This window comes from Gamsiella multidivaricata (assembly GCF_025024155.1).
Source record: "Gamsiella multidivaricata strain RSA 2152 chromosome Unknown BC939scaffold_4, whole genome shotgun sequence".
Taxonomy (NCBI): domain Eukaryota; kingdom Fungi; phylum Mortierellomycota; class Mortierellomycetes; order Mortierellales; family Mortierellaceae; genus Gamsiella; species Gamsiella multidivaricata.
In genome coordinates this window covers 494628-510793 of record NW_026251712.1, presented here as the reverse complement: position 1 = coordinate 510793, position 16166 = coordinate 494628, and the positions used below count along the sequence as shown (strand labels likewise).

The 16166-nt window shown below is 49.8% G+C and overlaps 4 protein-coding genes across 4 annotated transcripts; 1 reads left to right on the top strand and 3 right to left on the bottom strand.

The window, feature by feature from the left end:
- The first annotated feature begins 691 nt into the window (after positions 1 to 691).
- BC939DRAFT_437287 (uncharacterized protein) lies at positions 692 to 1490 on the top strand. The gene has a single exon (XM_051553675.1). It carries the CDS (start codon positions 713 to 715, stop codon positions 1349 to 1351), a length of 639 nt encoding a protein of 212 aa, XP_051416997.1. The 5' UTR covers positions 692 to 712; the 3' UTR covers positions 1352 to 1490.
- Positions 1491 to 1495: 5 nt separating this feature from the next.
- Positions 1496 to 3985, bottom strand: BC939DRAFT_419076 (alkaline-phosphatase-like protein). Its single transcript, XM_051553048.1, has 2 exons — positions 3758 to 3985; positions 1496 to 3573 (listed from the first exon to the last, which is right to left on the bottom strand). The coding sequence occupies exons 1-2, from the start codon at positions 3889 to 3891 to the stop codon at positions 1704 to 1706; spliced, it is 2004 nt and encodes a 667-aa protein (XP_051416996.1). The 5' UTR covers positions 3892 to 3985; the 3' UTR covers positions 1496 to 1703.
- Positions 3986 to 9279: 5294 nt separating this feature from the next.
- On the bottom strand, positions 9280 to 10460 carry BC939DRAFT_188197 (uncharacterized protein). Its single transcript, XM_051550502.1, has 2 exons — positions 10093 to 10460; positions 9280 to 9992 (listed from the first exon to the last, which is right to left on the bottom strand). Exons 1-2 carry the CDS (start codon positions 10322 to 10324, stop codon positions 9607 to 9609), a joined length of 618 nt encoding a protein of 205 aa, XP_051416995.1. The 5' UTR covers positions 10325 to 10460; the 3' UTR covers positions 9280 to 9606.
- Positions 10461 to 11618: 1158 nt separating this feature from the next.
- Positions 11619 to 13462, bottom strand: BC939DRAFT_498955 (uncharacterized protein; the record flags this gene model as incomplete). The annotated part of the gene is made up of 4 exons (XM_051559884.1): positions 11619 to 11984; positions 12084 to 12094; positions 12268 to 12935; positions 13032 to 13462. 4 exons carry the CDS (start codon positions 13460 to 13462, stop codon positions 11619 to 11621), a joined length of 1476 nt encoding a protein of 491 aa, XP_051416994.1.
- Between the last annotated feature and the right edge of the window lie 2704 nt (positions 13463 to 16166).

Below are 16166 nucleotides of genomic sequence, written 5' to 3'. Positions count from 1 at the left end.
ACCGAGAGAACCTTCGCAAGGAAGCTGTTGAACGCGTCGACAAATGTCTGCGCGAGCTTAAGGTTTGCATGGGTAAAGAGCTTCGCGTGCTGAAACACCAGTTCGTCGACATCAGAAAACACTTGAGCTCAGCCTTCTATTGGTCCCAAGAGTTATCGCCAGACGGCCCCACTAACGGACACGGAGCAGCCTTTCATGTCGTTCTCTGAGCGTGAGCTCGATATCTTGTTTTGGTAAAATGCTGCGTTGAAGAAAAAGCTCCATGAGTTAGTACTGATGGACTACGAGAGCAAGGACCGCAGGCTATACTCCTCAACCTGCGGCACTTTCATGCACCGCAATATTATGTCAGGGTACAACATTTGCACCGTCGTTCGCAGCCATTTACTCCATCAACAACGATCGCTCTATCTTCAGCCAGTAGATAAGGACGGACACTACCCTTGAATGCAAGATGCAAGACCGCACACAGAAGCCGAGAGCAGTAGCAGCAGTGCTAGCGCAGTGGAGCAAGGGTGAGGGCAAGGACGAGCTGGAGGATGCAAGCAAGCAGCCTCATCCTTGGAAGGGATGGAAACCCCTGGCGTCAAACAATGATAGACTATGTAGATATATATCTATGTCAGGAAGCACACTCTACAGTTCAGATGCAGTACTTTCTTGCAAGGATGCGTTCTGTGACGTATTTGAGCCTGAATTGTTCTGTACTCGAATGGGCAAAAAGGTCGTTCCTGATCATGTCTCTTCATCACCCCAACAAGGATCTGCAAGCCATACCTCGACTCGAAAGCGGCCCCCCATAAAACGAATATCAAAAATGTTTGCACGGAAAGGAATCGTTGCTGCGACTGTAGCCTCATCACGATCAGCTCACTTCTCCATTCTCAGGCATACTGATCAGTCGGCCGCTCTGTCGTTCCGGATAACCCGTCTCTTTTCCTCGTCCCCCGCCAGATCCGCCTCAGAATCTGCCCGTGTACCCCGCCCGATCCCTCTGGATATCGGCAATGGCCCTACCGCATCATCTGCATCCGCCATTACAGAAGCAGCGTCATTATCATCATCAACAGCAGAGGCAGCCGTCGCGGGATCAGCCAGGAGATCATATCGCAGCTCAAACAATGGATCCTTCTTTGGTCGATTCGGCGAACCCATCATCAACGTCCTTATCTACTCCACAGCGGCATCATTGGTCCTACACTTAATTTATCACCATTTGGCATTGGAGGAGTACAGGATCGCGTCGAATAAGAAGATTGCAGACCTGGAGGCAGAGATCGAAACCATCAAGAGTCGCAACGCCTCAAGTTCTGTACAACATTCATTAGGAGGGCGAGGAGAGTTCGTTTAATTAAACAACTTATGGAGAATGATGAAACGACATTCTTGATCAAGGCGGTGCACATTGTATCGGATAAATATTTGGGAATGGAGGAGGACGTTTTATATGCGCCAGTCGTGGTGCTGGGGATCATCGCGTACGCCGGTCAGCTGCAAAAAAAAAAAAAAAAAGCATTGCAATTCTGTTTTACTTTTATTTATTTTGAGATTTTGGGACGCGGGGCTGACAATACTCTATGCAGATGATTCCCCGCTATTATGAAGACTGGTATATAGAATAGATGATGCGAACTATGGTATTACATTTGACTGGGAAGCGCTTTGTTGTATAGTCATAAAAAAAAAGGTAGAAGAAAAACCTCTTAGTTCTGCTCGCCGAGACCCAAGAGCTCAGAGATCTTGTGGAAGATCTCGGTGTTGTCCTGGATACCAGCGAACAAGTGAGAGCCAGGGCCGGAGGCAAAGATGGGGACATCCTGGAGGGAGTGGACACCGACGGACTCAGTGGTGCCCAAGGTACCGCTCTTGGTGATGCCATGGGGGGCATCATCGGGGTTAGGCTCGTAGACCTGGTAGTGGTGGTGAGAGTTGGACTTGGGGACGGCAGGGACACGGGTGCCGTTGATGTTGACCTGGAAGTCCTCACGGTGGGCGGGGAAACCGGCGGTACCGGCAGCGAGGGTGTAGCGGACATCCCACTGATCAGGGAAGCCATCACCATCGGCATCGACGTACGAGGGCCAACCAGAGTTCTCATAGGTACCGACCGAGTTCTTCTTCTCGAGCTCCTCAGAGTCGGAGAAAGAGTTGAAGTACTGGGTGTCGACAGAACCGTAGACATCGAAGGAGTGGCCGTGGTCAGCGGTGACGAGGACCAAGGTATCCTTGTCGAGCTTGTTGCGCTTGAGCCACTCCTTGGTCTTACCGACGGACTTGTCCAACTCGAGGAGATCGGCCAAGGCGCGGTCGTAATCAAGGGGGTGCATCATCTTGTCGACGGAGGCAGCCTCGGCCATGAGGAACCAACCCTCCTTGCGGTGGCGCTTATCCAAGATCTCCAATCCCTTGATGACCATATCGTCCAAGTTGGGCTGGTTAAGAGCGGGGAGACCGTTACCGGTGGGGTCGGTGCCGTTCTTGTTCAAGTTGTTCTTGTAGACGTTGCGGTCCATCCAGACATCCATGTTGCTGGAGTGGAAGATTCCGAGCAAGGGGTCAGAGCCCTTGTAGTCGAGGAGACCCTTCTTGTCGTTGACGACCTTGTAGCCACGCTCCTTGGAATAGGCAGCATAGTAGTCAGTACCGTTGAGGGACTTGCCTCCAGCCTTGCTGTGGAAGTACTTTCCACCACCTCCGAGAATGACATCGGCAACAACGGGGTTGGCACCGTGAATCATCTGGTCGACAATGGTAGCCTTCTCATCACGGTTGCGAGTATGGGCGTAGACGGCAGCGGGGGTGGCATCCTGGACCTCAGCGGTGGTGACGATACCGACACCTCCGGCACCACCGTTCTTCTTGGAACGGCGACGCAAGAGCTCAGCAAGCAACTCCTGCTTAGGGTCATCGAAGGGGCTGGTGGACGAATCGGGGTAGACACCCAAGGCGCCAGCGGAGGACTTGTGGCCAGTGTTGTAGGCCGAGGCAGAGTTGGCAGAGTCGGTGATCAAAGAGTCCAAGGAGTGGGTCATGATGTGGCCGAGGACAGGGAACTGGTCGAGGTTGAGGTGCTTCTGGTACTTGCCGTTAATGTGGGGCTGGGAAATCAAGCGAGCGGCAGTGATCATAGCGGTGGTCATACCGTCACCAATGAACAAGACAACGTTCTTAGCCTTGCGCTTCTTGACGGGGTTGACGGTCCAGACGGCCTCGGTGGTCTTGCCGCTGTTGTACTTCAAGGTAACTTTGTAGGTGCCAGGTTCCTTGATCTGGACTCCGCGCCAAGCGGTCGAGGCGACGTGGACGGGGGTAGCGGCGGCCTTGTCGCCATCCTGACCCTTCCAGTAGGCAGCAGCATCCTTGTTGTAGGAGAAGTCCCAGGACTCAGGAGCGCTGGCCTTGATCTTGGACCACTTGGAGAAATCAACGGCCTTAGGACCGCCGTGCTTGTTGTCCTTGGGGTTGCCGCTGAGCTTTTGGATAGTCAAGGTGTAGTCGGTGTTGGGCTTGTCCTCGTTCTCGGCGTGGACCTCGACACGGACGTCAAAGTGGGCACCAGCAAGGAACTCAGCCCTGTTATCGGGAGCGGAATAAAATGAAAAATGCGCGTTTAGATTAATATATGCACTCATCTCTCAAGAACAGTTTACGCCTACTACACCACTGAAGTAGATTGTACACAGATATGGCTACTGAGTGGTGTGCAGGGGCACTGGCGCCAATGTTAATGCTAGTGGCGATGAGGATGGGCGCTTACCTATCTGGGGGGAAGACACATCCGAGGGTGGGGCAGGCACCGAGGCGCTTGAACTGACCAGCAGCGTCAAGGGCAGAGACAGCCGAGATGGCAGTAGCGATGGAAAGCAGAGCAAAGGAGACGATCTTGACCATTTTGATTATGAGAAGAGGGAAGGCGGATAAAGGGAAGGAGAAGAGAAACCGAAAGAAGCGGTTGAATGTATCGACAAAGAGTGTTAGGAGTTGGTGGACTGAAGAAAAGAAGGAAAAAAAATAGGAAAATAGGCAATGGAGCTGAACCATTTATAGTCCGGATCAAACTAAAGTATGTCGTCTGCTGTAATGCATGGGTAGCCATGGGCCATGGTGTAGCCAGAGGAATGAAGGCGAGCGTGCAAGGAACGCTACGTGGAACAGACCCGGGCTTGTTACTACCATGAGTATTTTAGCGCATTCAATTGCATCTCCACTGAGTGTGCACAAAGGAAAAAAAAAAAAACACAGTTGATGAGCGTATCCTCTGAACATGTGTATTATCACATCCACTGCTCCATTTCCTTCCTTCGTCTGTTCTCTGCTTATGGCGCCGGGTATGTGAAGAATCGAAGCGTATCTGATCTCAGCAAAGAAGAAGTATAGGTAGCCTGTACATGGCATTGGGATTCCGTATTCAGTCATTCGCCCGGAGAGGTCGTCCTAGCCTAGCCAATGACCGTGCGCCCCCATTCCCTTGTGCGCCTGCCAATGGCTTTGTCTGCACCATCCCCGGGTTCACCGAGGGTGCATGCCTTATCATCACACAACCTGATAGGGCCAAAATCCCAGGGTTCAACAACACTCGCTGAGCAGAGCCCTTCTCCAAAGAGCCAACTGCATAAAACTGGGAAGACGCTCTCGTTACTTTTTCGACTAACGAAACCATATTCGATCTACGCGTTCCGGTCTTTTACTGTCCAGATGGTACAATCCTGGAATTTCATTGGCTCGAAATACTATCCCACCACAACAAGGTGTCGATTGTTACTTTCAATCCCAGGAGAAGCATAGAACCAGGTCATATGTATACTCAGCAAATACCCGGTTATCAATCGTCGCGTTGATGCGTGAAAAGCACCTTTCCGTATACTCTGCCCATTCCGGGGTCATAACTAACGCCCTCCTTTCATGAAAAACGTGCAATAGACAGTCAATCTCATTCGCAAGGTTTAACCATGATCCGTCGTGCTGACGACCTTGAGTTGTTCTTTGACGGATCAAAAGCAAAACGTCATAGCGACAGTAACAGGAACTCAGAACACACCCGATGTATTTCATCTAGAAAGCCCACTTCCTCTCTTCCCTGCGCTCAAAAAAACTTCCTAGGAGCATCGCAAAACAAGAGGGCGGAGCGAGTGAAACGAGGCAACGTGCTTCTGTTCTTGACATCTGCAGTGTTACGCCCACCTGTCCAGCTCCTCGCGACCTTTTCGCTCTACGTAGATGTTATTTGGTTTGTTCTTCTATCCCTGTATCCCCACGCGCTGTCCCATTCATACAACGGCTATTCTTCTTTCTGATGTTGCTCACGACATCTATCCATAAAAACACCCCCAGTTTTCGGAGGGCTGACGGTGCCGGTTTCTGAAAGGCACGTCTTGTTTTTTTTTTACTATTTGCTCTTACTGTCTTTTGAACTGCGCCATACGGTAGAGAAAGCGAGGGCATGAGGTAAAAAGATAGGTTGTGAGAAATGGGTAAAGGAGAAAAAATTAGGTCTTTTGCAGCTTTTGACATTCCCGGGTACAATGGGGCTCTCTCGCGCATTACCTGTTCTTTTCCGTTCAGACACAAGAGTAGACTACTATACACGATGGTGTATGCATGTATCCCTTGAGCAATCCGGAAGATGCATGAACCCCTTTCCTCCCTCAAATCTATGTAGGAGGGAGGAGGACAAAGAACATTCACAACAACGGTCGGCATCGTTTGGCAAGGCTGTCTTTTGGAAAAGTTTGGTCCAAAAGAAATAGGGAAGACGTGTGGGAAGTATTGCACGTTCCATGTGGGCCTGTCGCGACTTGTTCGTAGCTGGATTTATCTTTAAACTAGCCTTCCTATTCTTGAATAAGATGGGCGCCGTGCTGCAGCCAAGGGGTGCCTCGTTGACGCGATCGCGAGTCGTGAATCGCCTCGAGGGAAAAAAAAAAAAAGGCCTGTCTGTCGGCACTACTGCCATTCCGCTTCTTTCTCTGTTCCTTCCTAAGAGGCAAGGCTCATTGCGGGCGGGGCTAGGAATGTTCATAAAACGGTCTTGTACCTCCCCGCGTGGGTAGGGATGCGTTCCAGAACCCCTTCATCCATTTCATACCCTTCACAGTGGAGTTTGAAGATTAATTGCAGTGCACCCAGACAAATGGTGCTTTACACATGTCTGTCGCGCTGTTTTCTTTGGCTGTTCTCCATTTTCTTGATTCCCAATAAGTTCGTGGTGGCACAAGCAACGGCTCCCAGGGCTTTGTTTCATTTCGATCGCTTCGTTGTCACCCAAGGCCATTACAATGTGAACGAACGGAGGGAGGATCGTTCACGATTGCAAAGGTCAAAAATAGTAAACGCGCATGCTCACCTCTTTGTTTTATGATTATTCCATGGAACCCTTCCAGGATGGTTACGGCGACCGGACTTATCGGGTCATCCATCTATCCAACCACCCACTGCATCGTCCAAAAGAGGTAGTGCCTGGCCTTCTGCCCTTCTGTTCACATGCTATAGCGAAGAATAGAGTTCCCATCCTGAATGCGCTCTCAAGGGCCAAATGAATGTATACGCCGCCACCCATGTTTGTTCTAAAAGCCTACGAACCTTTAGGGTCATGTATATAACACAATATGCAACCGTACGTTTATTCAAGCAGGTTTATTATTCATATCAAACGCGCTTCCTAACTGCTAACGCTCGTCCACTACTCCATTTCAAAACCTAAGTTACAATAAAGAATGCTTCAATTACAAACAGATAAGCAAACAGTCTATGTCGGGGGCATCGTCCATTCCTCCCTCAGCTTCGCCAGCCCCCACGCCGAGATCTCACACGACCCTACCACGATATTGCCCACAGATCCTCGCCGCCTTCCGAAATGCGACTGCTGGAGCCATCGCTGCGGTGGTTCGTCATCTGCTTGAATCGTTGCCACTCCTGGTCTCGGCGCCATCATCACCGGATGCTCCATCAGCTCGGGCAACAATATTGCAGTACCTTGGATCGCTGAGCCATCAACTTGATTTCCATTCGCCGCTAGCTGGTCCTGTACATCACGTTGATGCTGTAGCTGTATCTGGTGTAGCTGCTGAAGTTGCTGCTGGTGCTGAGGCGTAAACCAGGATTCGAGATGTAGACTTGCTGGGACTCCGACACGTCGTAGCGTGTTCTCAAGGATGTCGTGACGGCTTGAAAGGGGAAGCCTTGAACGAGGGTAGGAGTGGCGTCGGGGCTGACGTTGTTGAATTTCCTTCAAAGGGAGTGGTTCTGAAAGTAGCGATGAAAATGAGGAGGAAGAAGAAGAGGATGACGCAGTGGACGAGGCAGAGGATGTGGAAGAGGAGGAAGACACAGAGGAGGCTGACGATCGACGGCCGTATTGCTGTGATCCCTCCCCGTCCTCCTCTTGTGTAGACGCGACTCCCTGTCCTGGATACTGCTGCGGGTGTTGCGGGACCTGGTCATTGTTTTGGAAGGTAGCTGTTGGGCGATTCAGCAATGGACCCACATATCTTCCCAGCCCTGCACGGCTCGGTATCGTCTGTGGGATCGCATTGTCCACGAGCTGCTGCAAGTTCTGAATCAGAGCCGATGGTTGCAACAGATCCATTCCCGAGGCACCGTTCGTCGTTTGATGGAGGTGTCCAGATTCTTGCTGTTGCTCCTCATGCTGACAAGACTGAGCGGATGACGAAAGCGGGGATACTGCGCTCTCGACTGCACCACTGTCAGTTGATGAACCGTCCTGTAAATTCTCATTATCTGAAGAAGAGTTGATGGTGGTCACTGCCGGGTCCAAGATAGACTGGAGCGACTCGAACCATGACCTAGTCACGCCACCACCACAGAACGAGGCATCCAGCGTGCATAGATTTTTTAGCGACATCACCAGAGGAATGATCCCGCTCAGCGTCAGCCTGTGATTGTAGGACAAATCCAGGCGCCGAAGGTTCGGGAATAATCCACCAGGCGGCTTTCTCTCCTGGACGCCCTTTCCTTTCGAGTCTTCCAGGGTCAGTGATGCATATGGCGATGAGATATCATCGGGCTGCAGATGGCTTTTAGCCAGCTTTGTCAAACACGCGTCAGTCAGACCATGACATGCACTCAAATCCAGTTCCACCAACGATTGAGCACACTTTGCAGTTGCCAATTGAATCACCCCAGCATCGTCCAGTTGTGTCGCTCGCGGGATGCAGAGGACCGTTAAATTCGGACAAGCATTTAGGATAAGCGCCAGTGTCTCCGACCGAATGGCGTTCGCATTGTCCAGCCGCAAGCTCTTCAACCTTGGCCCGATTCTTCCCACCAGACAAACAACGTCGTCGTGAGTCAAATTGAAGGCATCAAAGACCGTGATCTCCTCCAGTGTCGTCGGTAGTGTTGGAAATAACCGTGTCGCCTTGCGAACTGGACCCGCATTGGCCATCGTGGATAGTGCTGTATTCTTAAGCGGAGGATACGTAAATGTCAAAGAGACCAACGACGATCCACAGCCGCCTGATCCGTCCAAGTCTGTCTCTTCCAGCTGCTTATCTGACAAGCACTCCGCGATCGCCAGCAGGCCCTTAAGCGTAATGCCATGGCATCCAGCAACACTCAGCTTTGTCAGTCGCGCATTCCTCGTCCTGGCCTTCGACGCCGGATCGAGCTGCACCATCCTTCCTGATGATTTGAGCAATGCCAGCAGTGCTCTATCCGTCACCCGATGACACTGTCCAATGTTGACCTTTTGCAGCCGCGTACAATGATATGCAAGTTCCTCGATCGCATCATCCGTGACTAATCCACACTCTTGCAACGACAGATCCTCAAGCTGGCTGCACAGCTGTGCAATAACTTGGACCGTCAGATTGGAGATGCGTCTGCATCCTGTCAAATTAATCCGTTTGAGATATGGCGAGGAAGCTGTGATGAGCTGGATGGCTCCCAAGTCTGTCAGTGCAGTGCAATGGTGTATCGACAGCGAGGTGAGGTGGGTTAATGACGAGATGGCAATAAGGTGACGATCGTTGATACAGGAAGGGAGATATGGGGACGGACGAGGCACTTGACAATTGCTGGTTCCTGCAAGTGAAAATGATCGGATGTATCCCTTTCCGGCGTACCCAGCAAGACCTAAGCAGCAGAAAAAAAACGATGCGCAGGGGCCAAGTTAGCGGAATGCGGATTTTTTTTTTGCTACTCCATATGCTCGGCTCGGCTGTTTAATGTGCCTTCATATCGCGCCATTCCATGATGGTGCCCCCTCCCAACCGACCACGCCGTGTGCTTGCATCGCTCGTCTTAATCGCATAGTGACACGACCCAATCTCTGTTTGGTCCCGTTTTTTTTAGGTTGTTTGTGGGGTAAGACAGTAAAGTTTGCTCTCCCGCAAGAGTCATGTGCTTATTTTGCTTGTACTCCACTCGCCCTGCTATTCGGACCATCTGTCCGGGCGTGGTTTCTTTATCCGGTGGATGACACCACCTCTAAGCGAAACAGTCATCCCCGAGTCCGTGAAAGTCCAAGAAGCCAGATTCCAAGGACGCTAGCAGCCCATGGCGAGAGTGGTGGTATTCGCACTCATCTTCACAGCGCCTGCCCTCCCCCCTTTTTCTTTACTGCTTCATCCGCTTGTTGTCTTTTCGTTAGTACGTGAGTACCAAAGGTACTGTACCTGGAGTGGGAGAACAACTTAGAGAAGAGATATCCTGCTCCGATAACGGTGTCCTTGACGATACTTCCGAGAATCCCGAGCGAACGGGCTGCTTATGCTGTAGATGGGTAGCATTCCCCGCATGCAGCAGCTGTCCGTGTCCGCGTTCCCGTACATCGTGTTCCGTCGTAGTTGCATAGTCGTCCCCTTCTTTACACTCCCTGCCCTGCTCGCGGTATCCGTTTGGGGAGTAGACGATTGTAGGCTCAGTATCCATGTACGAAAACCCTGGGTCAAGGACCCTACTAAACTGAATAAACGATTCCACGCTCTGGAGATCGACCTCGCGCCACAATGTGTCCACAGCGGCATAGTACCCTACGTTAGTCAAGTGACAAAGACAAGTTGGTTGAAGTTTTCAGCAAAGATGCATGAATGACTTTTGCAGGAAGAAGGGTATCAATATAGCAAAACCTACAGTCTCGGCAAACGAGTGCGCAGGATAAAATATTGGATCGGTCAAGGGACAAAGAAGACGAGAACGAGATAAAGGACGTGGGGGTATGACGATGTTGAGGTCGTTCCTCGAGATTATAGAAGATCTTGACGAGCAGCTCGTGAGGAACCATTTGTGCCAACGGATTCCTTGTTGCTTTGAGTGAGATACAGCTTTCGTTATTGGTAGTATTATCCGTCGGTGCGTCTGTCATCGAAGCCACTATGATAGCACAAAGCTAGGAGAGAAAATGGGAAGAGGGTTTAAGAAAGAGGCGTCTGTACGGATGACGACTTCGGCCTGTTGAAGGACGAAGAGGAAAGTGTGAGGTATAAGAGAGGAAAAACGAAAAAAAAAACCCCCCCTCCTCCTCAAGTTCGTCTTAACTGGTAGATGAGTGTGTTACAAGACACTCCTGACAACCTCAGGACACGTACGCCTTCCGCAGACGACTATACGTTTTGGTCCACTGTGCAGAAACTCAACAGATAGGGGTGCTAATTCCAATGCCAATAGTACTCCATACCCCCGTTGGTATGCGAATGGAGGGGAGATATCCCACCCCTTACTCCTTGAACAACCAGAACAGCGGTCGCCTCGGTAACAGACCCTGGCACCCTATTGCACCTACGAGAACACGCAGAATTCATTGTCCTCGGACCTGCCTCTAAATATTCAAATGCGGCTTGATGGCAAATTGGCATAGACTAAAGTGGATTGACCAAACGAACATGAAGCCATGTAAAAGACCCGCCAATGATAGTTAGGTTGTACGTGGTGAAGAAACGCTTCCTCAATACGAATGCTATCCTCAGGCTATCTATCAAGGCCTGCCGAAACAAAAGGCCTCGCGTTCTTGGCAGTGCATGCATGCGTTGATGCCCATAAAAACCGCGCCTTTTGGCAACTCTCCATCGCTCCTACCTTGCGATGCACCTCCATCTCACCAAAGCACACCTTGGACTTTATTAAACCTTCTCCTACACATCCCAGCTTTCCCTAAAGAACCATGCTACAATGCAAACATAGTTTTTATCCCTGACCTCGGGCATACGAAAGCCCTGAATGTCCTGAAGGCCCAGGCTCGACAAGCCCAATAAGCCCAACTCGTGCTTTTTTCGCGAGCTACTCCCCATCCTAGTGCCGCCAGCATCACTATCGCCGCTAGTCAGCAAGCACTGGAGTCATCTTCAAGCTCTTGACATCCAAGAACGATGCCACGGGGGCTCTCAAAGTGAAATGGTATTTTATTTTACTAACATTTCAACCATGGGTTGTAGGACTATAACTACGGTTGTTTATCATGAAACGCGTTGAACATATCAAAGTCATTAGGATTACGAAAAAAAAAAAAGCATGGGTGACAAGAGAAAATAACGGCTATAGGATAATATGATACATAAAAAGAGCAGGAGAATTAAACTAGATGGAAAACTAGATGGAAAAAATAATCCAGCGAACGAAACCCGACAACAAGCAAAACCAAAGAAAAACGCATCAACACCTGTTCAAATAGGGGAAGTAGGGACTTTGACTGATTTTTTGGCCCCGCGGTCCTCGGTAGGAGGCAAGTAATCCAACAATGGGCGCACCTGGATCTTATCCACCGATCCAAGTTTGATCCATTCTGGCAGATTGAACAGGATCTTGCGCTTCAAATCCGCTGACAGACCCTGTGCGTTCATCAAATGCGACATCGAGCTCGACACACTGACTGCATTCCTGGCAATCGGGCCGCGCTGTACATAGTACGCCTCAAAGACCTTGCAAAATTCATGATGACTCGGATTGTCACAAATGCGGTAGAGCAGGTTCACGAGACAAATCACATCCAGAATTGCCTGCTCTGCGCCCTGGCCTGAATAGGGCACAAACTGGATATATAAACAAATGAGCAAGGAATGCCTAGATGATTAGCTATTGTGAACAATACAAACCAATTCACAAACAAAAAGTACATCGATCTGGATTACCTTATGACATGCTGAAGATACCGAACAGGAATAGTGATTGTGAAAGAACGACGGGAAGAGCATTTAGTCCGTATGTCCTCTTTTTTTTTGCCTTGCACCAGTAAACCATCTTGATGATAGGCTTTCCCATATCATATGGATCGCCAGCAAACGAAGGTAGCGCACGAGCATCTCCAAAACTCACCTTCACCGATGAGTACCGTGCGCCCATAGTGCCATGTCTTGTAGTGTTTTTCTTCCACCATGACCTTGGTGATGAAATCCCGCCGCGTATGTCCTATCAAGTCCGCGAGTGTGCCACCCCAGGGCGTTTCCAGATCCTCGACCAGTGCACACGCAGCATCGATTGCCTCCGGTCCAAACTCTGATTGCTTGAAATTAGCATTCGTGCTACCCTCAGGTGTCAACAAATCTCCACCTACGGACCATGCGACTCTATTGCCCGAGGTCGGCGAGAGCCATAGCGTGTAGGGCGATTCCTTGCCGACCACAATATCGACCTCGCTAAACCGCGCTCCCACAGAAGGGTACTTTTCCAGATCTAGTGGGTTGGTGAGTCCGATTATGGCGTTGAGCGTGTGCTTGAGTGGTTTCATATCTGACTTTGGCAACAGGTTCTTTTCCTGCATGTGTTTGTACAGATTCTGACGGACGGCTGAGTAGGCGCCATCAGCACCGACGAGGATATCGCCCTGTTCTATCGTTCCATTGGCACAGCGGCATTGCACGCCGGCGTTGCCGTTCACGATATCGAGCACGTATCGGCCCCATTGAATCTTTTGTGCAGGTATCCGCGAGATCAAGATCTGCAGGAACTCTGTCCGCTGGACAATGGATGAATAGTGACCATATCTATAAAGAGATAAAAAGGGTGGAACAGAATAGATGAAGCGCGATTTAACGTTCTATTTATGATCTTTTTTTTCTTTTTTGCCCTGGACGCTGTACCTGGCATTGAGTTGGAGTCGGGTCGAATCGTACCTTTCTTTGACATAAGTCGCGTCAATTTTGCCGACGACAGCCATGTTATGTTTCCTTAGCCTGACCATCGAAACGGGCTTTGCAATCGCCATGACCTCATCCAGCAGGCCCAATTGCTCTATACACCTCAAGGTGTTTGCAGATAGCTGGATCGTGGTCCTTGGTAACTGAAGTTGGGGCATTCTTTCCAGGATCACGTACTCAATTCCTGCTCGTTCGAGACACAGACCCATCATCAGGCCACCCACACCTGCGCCGACGATAAGGGCCTTGAAAGGCGAGATACTGCGGGGACCCTTCATGACAGGGGTGCTAATGCCACTGGATTCTGAAGAGATCGTAGGGTTGTAGCGCCGTGAGCTATCAGACGAGAGTGATGATTTGGAGGAGGGCGCCATTGTTTTGGGCCGATGGTGTGATATGTGATATGGGGCGGATTCCTTTGGTCGTTTCCTTCTTCCTGTAGAGCTGGAACTCCAACGAAGAACAACTGGATCAAGGCAAGATGGAGAGAAAGGAAGAGAGATAGAGAGAAAACGTGCTTAAGGAAAGCACAATTGGAGTTGACACCAAATATGAGTTGTGCTGAGCAGAGCGCAAAAAACTGTTATGCGGAATAAGGTGTGTAGCCAAAATAGAGTGCGAGAAAGAAAAACAAGAACAAAGAGCCGAAGGTGATGAATGGAAGAAAGGATGCAAACCAAGACGAAAGATGAATCCTTTGGAGATGACTCTTTTCTAGCTGATCGCCCACTTCGTAACCCATTCTTTTTTTTTGTGTGCCGATTCTTTTGGCGTGTGGCAATACAGAATATTGAATTGGGCTCCAGCTTGCGCAGGTGTCAGCGCTCGATTGTACTGAAGGTGGTACCCAAGTCTACGGTTGAAGGTCTGCGCGGCACTATGAATACTGACAGGGCTAATCTACCATTTATTCCGTATAAACTGAGCAGCTCACAAAAAATATAAAAAACAAGAGGGCGAATTGCATGCCATGCCCTTCATGTTCGTGCTCAGTAGATTACAACTGCAGTATGGTATTCTATAGATCCATGGGCTTGCCAAATGATGGCGTGAGCACTTTTTTTTTCGATCCGCCGCTCCGCACACACGCCACCATGCAACGGGACGGGTTGTTCAGCCACCAGTAATCCGGAAAATCCTTACGGGTTACTGGAGGAAGTGCCCTCACGTATTCAGTTCATTTAAAAAAAATATATAGCTTTACCTCGCGCCCAATTGTCACCATTCATCCTACATCCGCTGCCCTCTCATCGAACACCATGCCCAAAGCCGGACACAAACTTCGAGCGAACAATGGGGTCTTACCTTCCAAGGAACCAGAGCGACAGCATCATTCGCGTACAATGGAGGAAAAGGCGCGATTTATCGCCAGTGTTCTAGCTGCCAAAGAGAAGGATGAGAAAGCTTCCTTAACCTATATTGCACGTCAACATGGTATCAAGGCTTCTACGGCTCACGATATATGGAGCAAGCGGCACAATATCCTGGCAATCGTGAAAGGAAACCCATCCCAAGTTGCCAAGAATGCCTTACGCAATCGTAAGCGAACAATGGAGGCCGTGGAAGATGCCCTTTACGAATGGTATCTGGCGCAAAGAAAACTCGGTATGATAGTTGTTTATTCATTTCCGTTATGTTAAATGCTTCTCCTAGAGCGCTAACACTCTTTTTTCAATAGGCATCAATCTGACCGATGCTCGCCTACAGGGAACAGCTGTGGTTTTATGGGGCACCATGAAGGATTACTACGCCAGTAATCATAGGCCGGACCCAATTGCTTTTTCAAGCGGATGGCTTCGTGGTTTCAAGACTCGGCGGGGAATCTCGAAGTACACTGGGCATGGCGAGAGCGGCTCTGTGGATCTAGCGAGTTATCGGTCCCAGATTGAGGACGCTCAAAGGAAGCTCGTCGACTTTAACCCCAACGATATCTACAATTGTGATGAAACTGGCCTTTATCTCAAGACCCTTTCAAACAAAACACTTGAAACTGGTCAGATTCGTGGCAAAAAGATCGTTCGAGCAGCTCGTGTGTCGATCTTGCTTTGCAGCAATGCTACCGGCTCTGACAAACGCAAGCTGTTTGTACTATGTGAGTGAGATATAACTACACATTCGAGCAGTGATCTTCGCGATGATACTCACTAGATCCATTATTACATCTTATTGTTTATAGCGAAGAGCCATCCCCGGGGGTTGAAAGAAGAGACGCTGGGGCGCATTGATGCTGACACCAAATGCAGCGGATATATGACCCACTCTCTGTTCGACAAATGGCTTAAAGACCTAAATAAGGATATGCAACAACAAGGACGCAAGATAGGCCTACTTATCGGTAGCGCAGGAGGACATGGTAGAAGCGAGGACGCAGGTCTTACCAACGTTACTATCATACGACTGCCATCAAACGCAACATCCCTTATCCATCCTCTGGACGCTGGCGCTATCCGGTCTTTCAAGCTTCGATACAGCCAGGAAATGCTCGAAATTATAGCTCGTGCTCGTGCGGAAACCGGAAACCCGAATGCAACAGTTCCTAATAGAGTACTCTGGGCTTGTCTTGTTGAGTCTTGGAAGAAGGTGGCTCCTGATTACATCCGCAACTGCTTCATACGTGTCCCAATCATGCCTCGAGCGCACAGGGATCTTTTGCGAAGCCTCGGTGTAGAGACAGGAACGGATCAAATAATCCGCCTTCAGGAGGAGCTTATAAAGAAATATCAGGAGATCGAGGACGTCATTTCCAAGCAAAAAGACTTTTCCGTCCTCAACTATATCAACATGTGCAATAGCGAAGGCCCTTCAAAGGCGATCCTTGCGTTTGCCACGAAAATAATGAGTGACGACAAATACCAGGACGTTTTCAAGCAGCACGAGTGTGATTTTATCGATGAGGACGAAATTGATGAGGACGACGATTTGTACATGGATTATGAGGCTCCTCAGAGGCCGAGGGAAGCGAGGGTCATTTTTGTTCTCCGTAATCGCACCGTTACCGCTACTGAGCCTCCCCTCGAAGAACACTCATCGTCAGAGTCGAGCCCACGCAAAAAGGAGTTGTCCTATATACGAGAAATC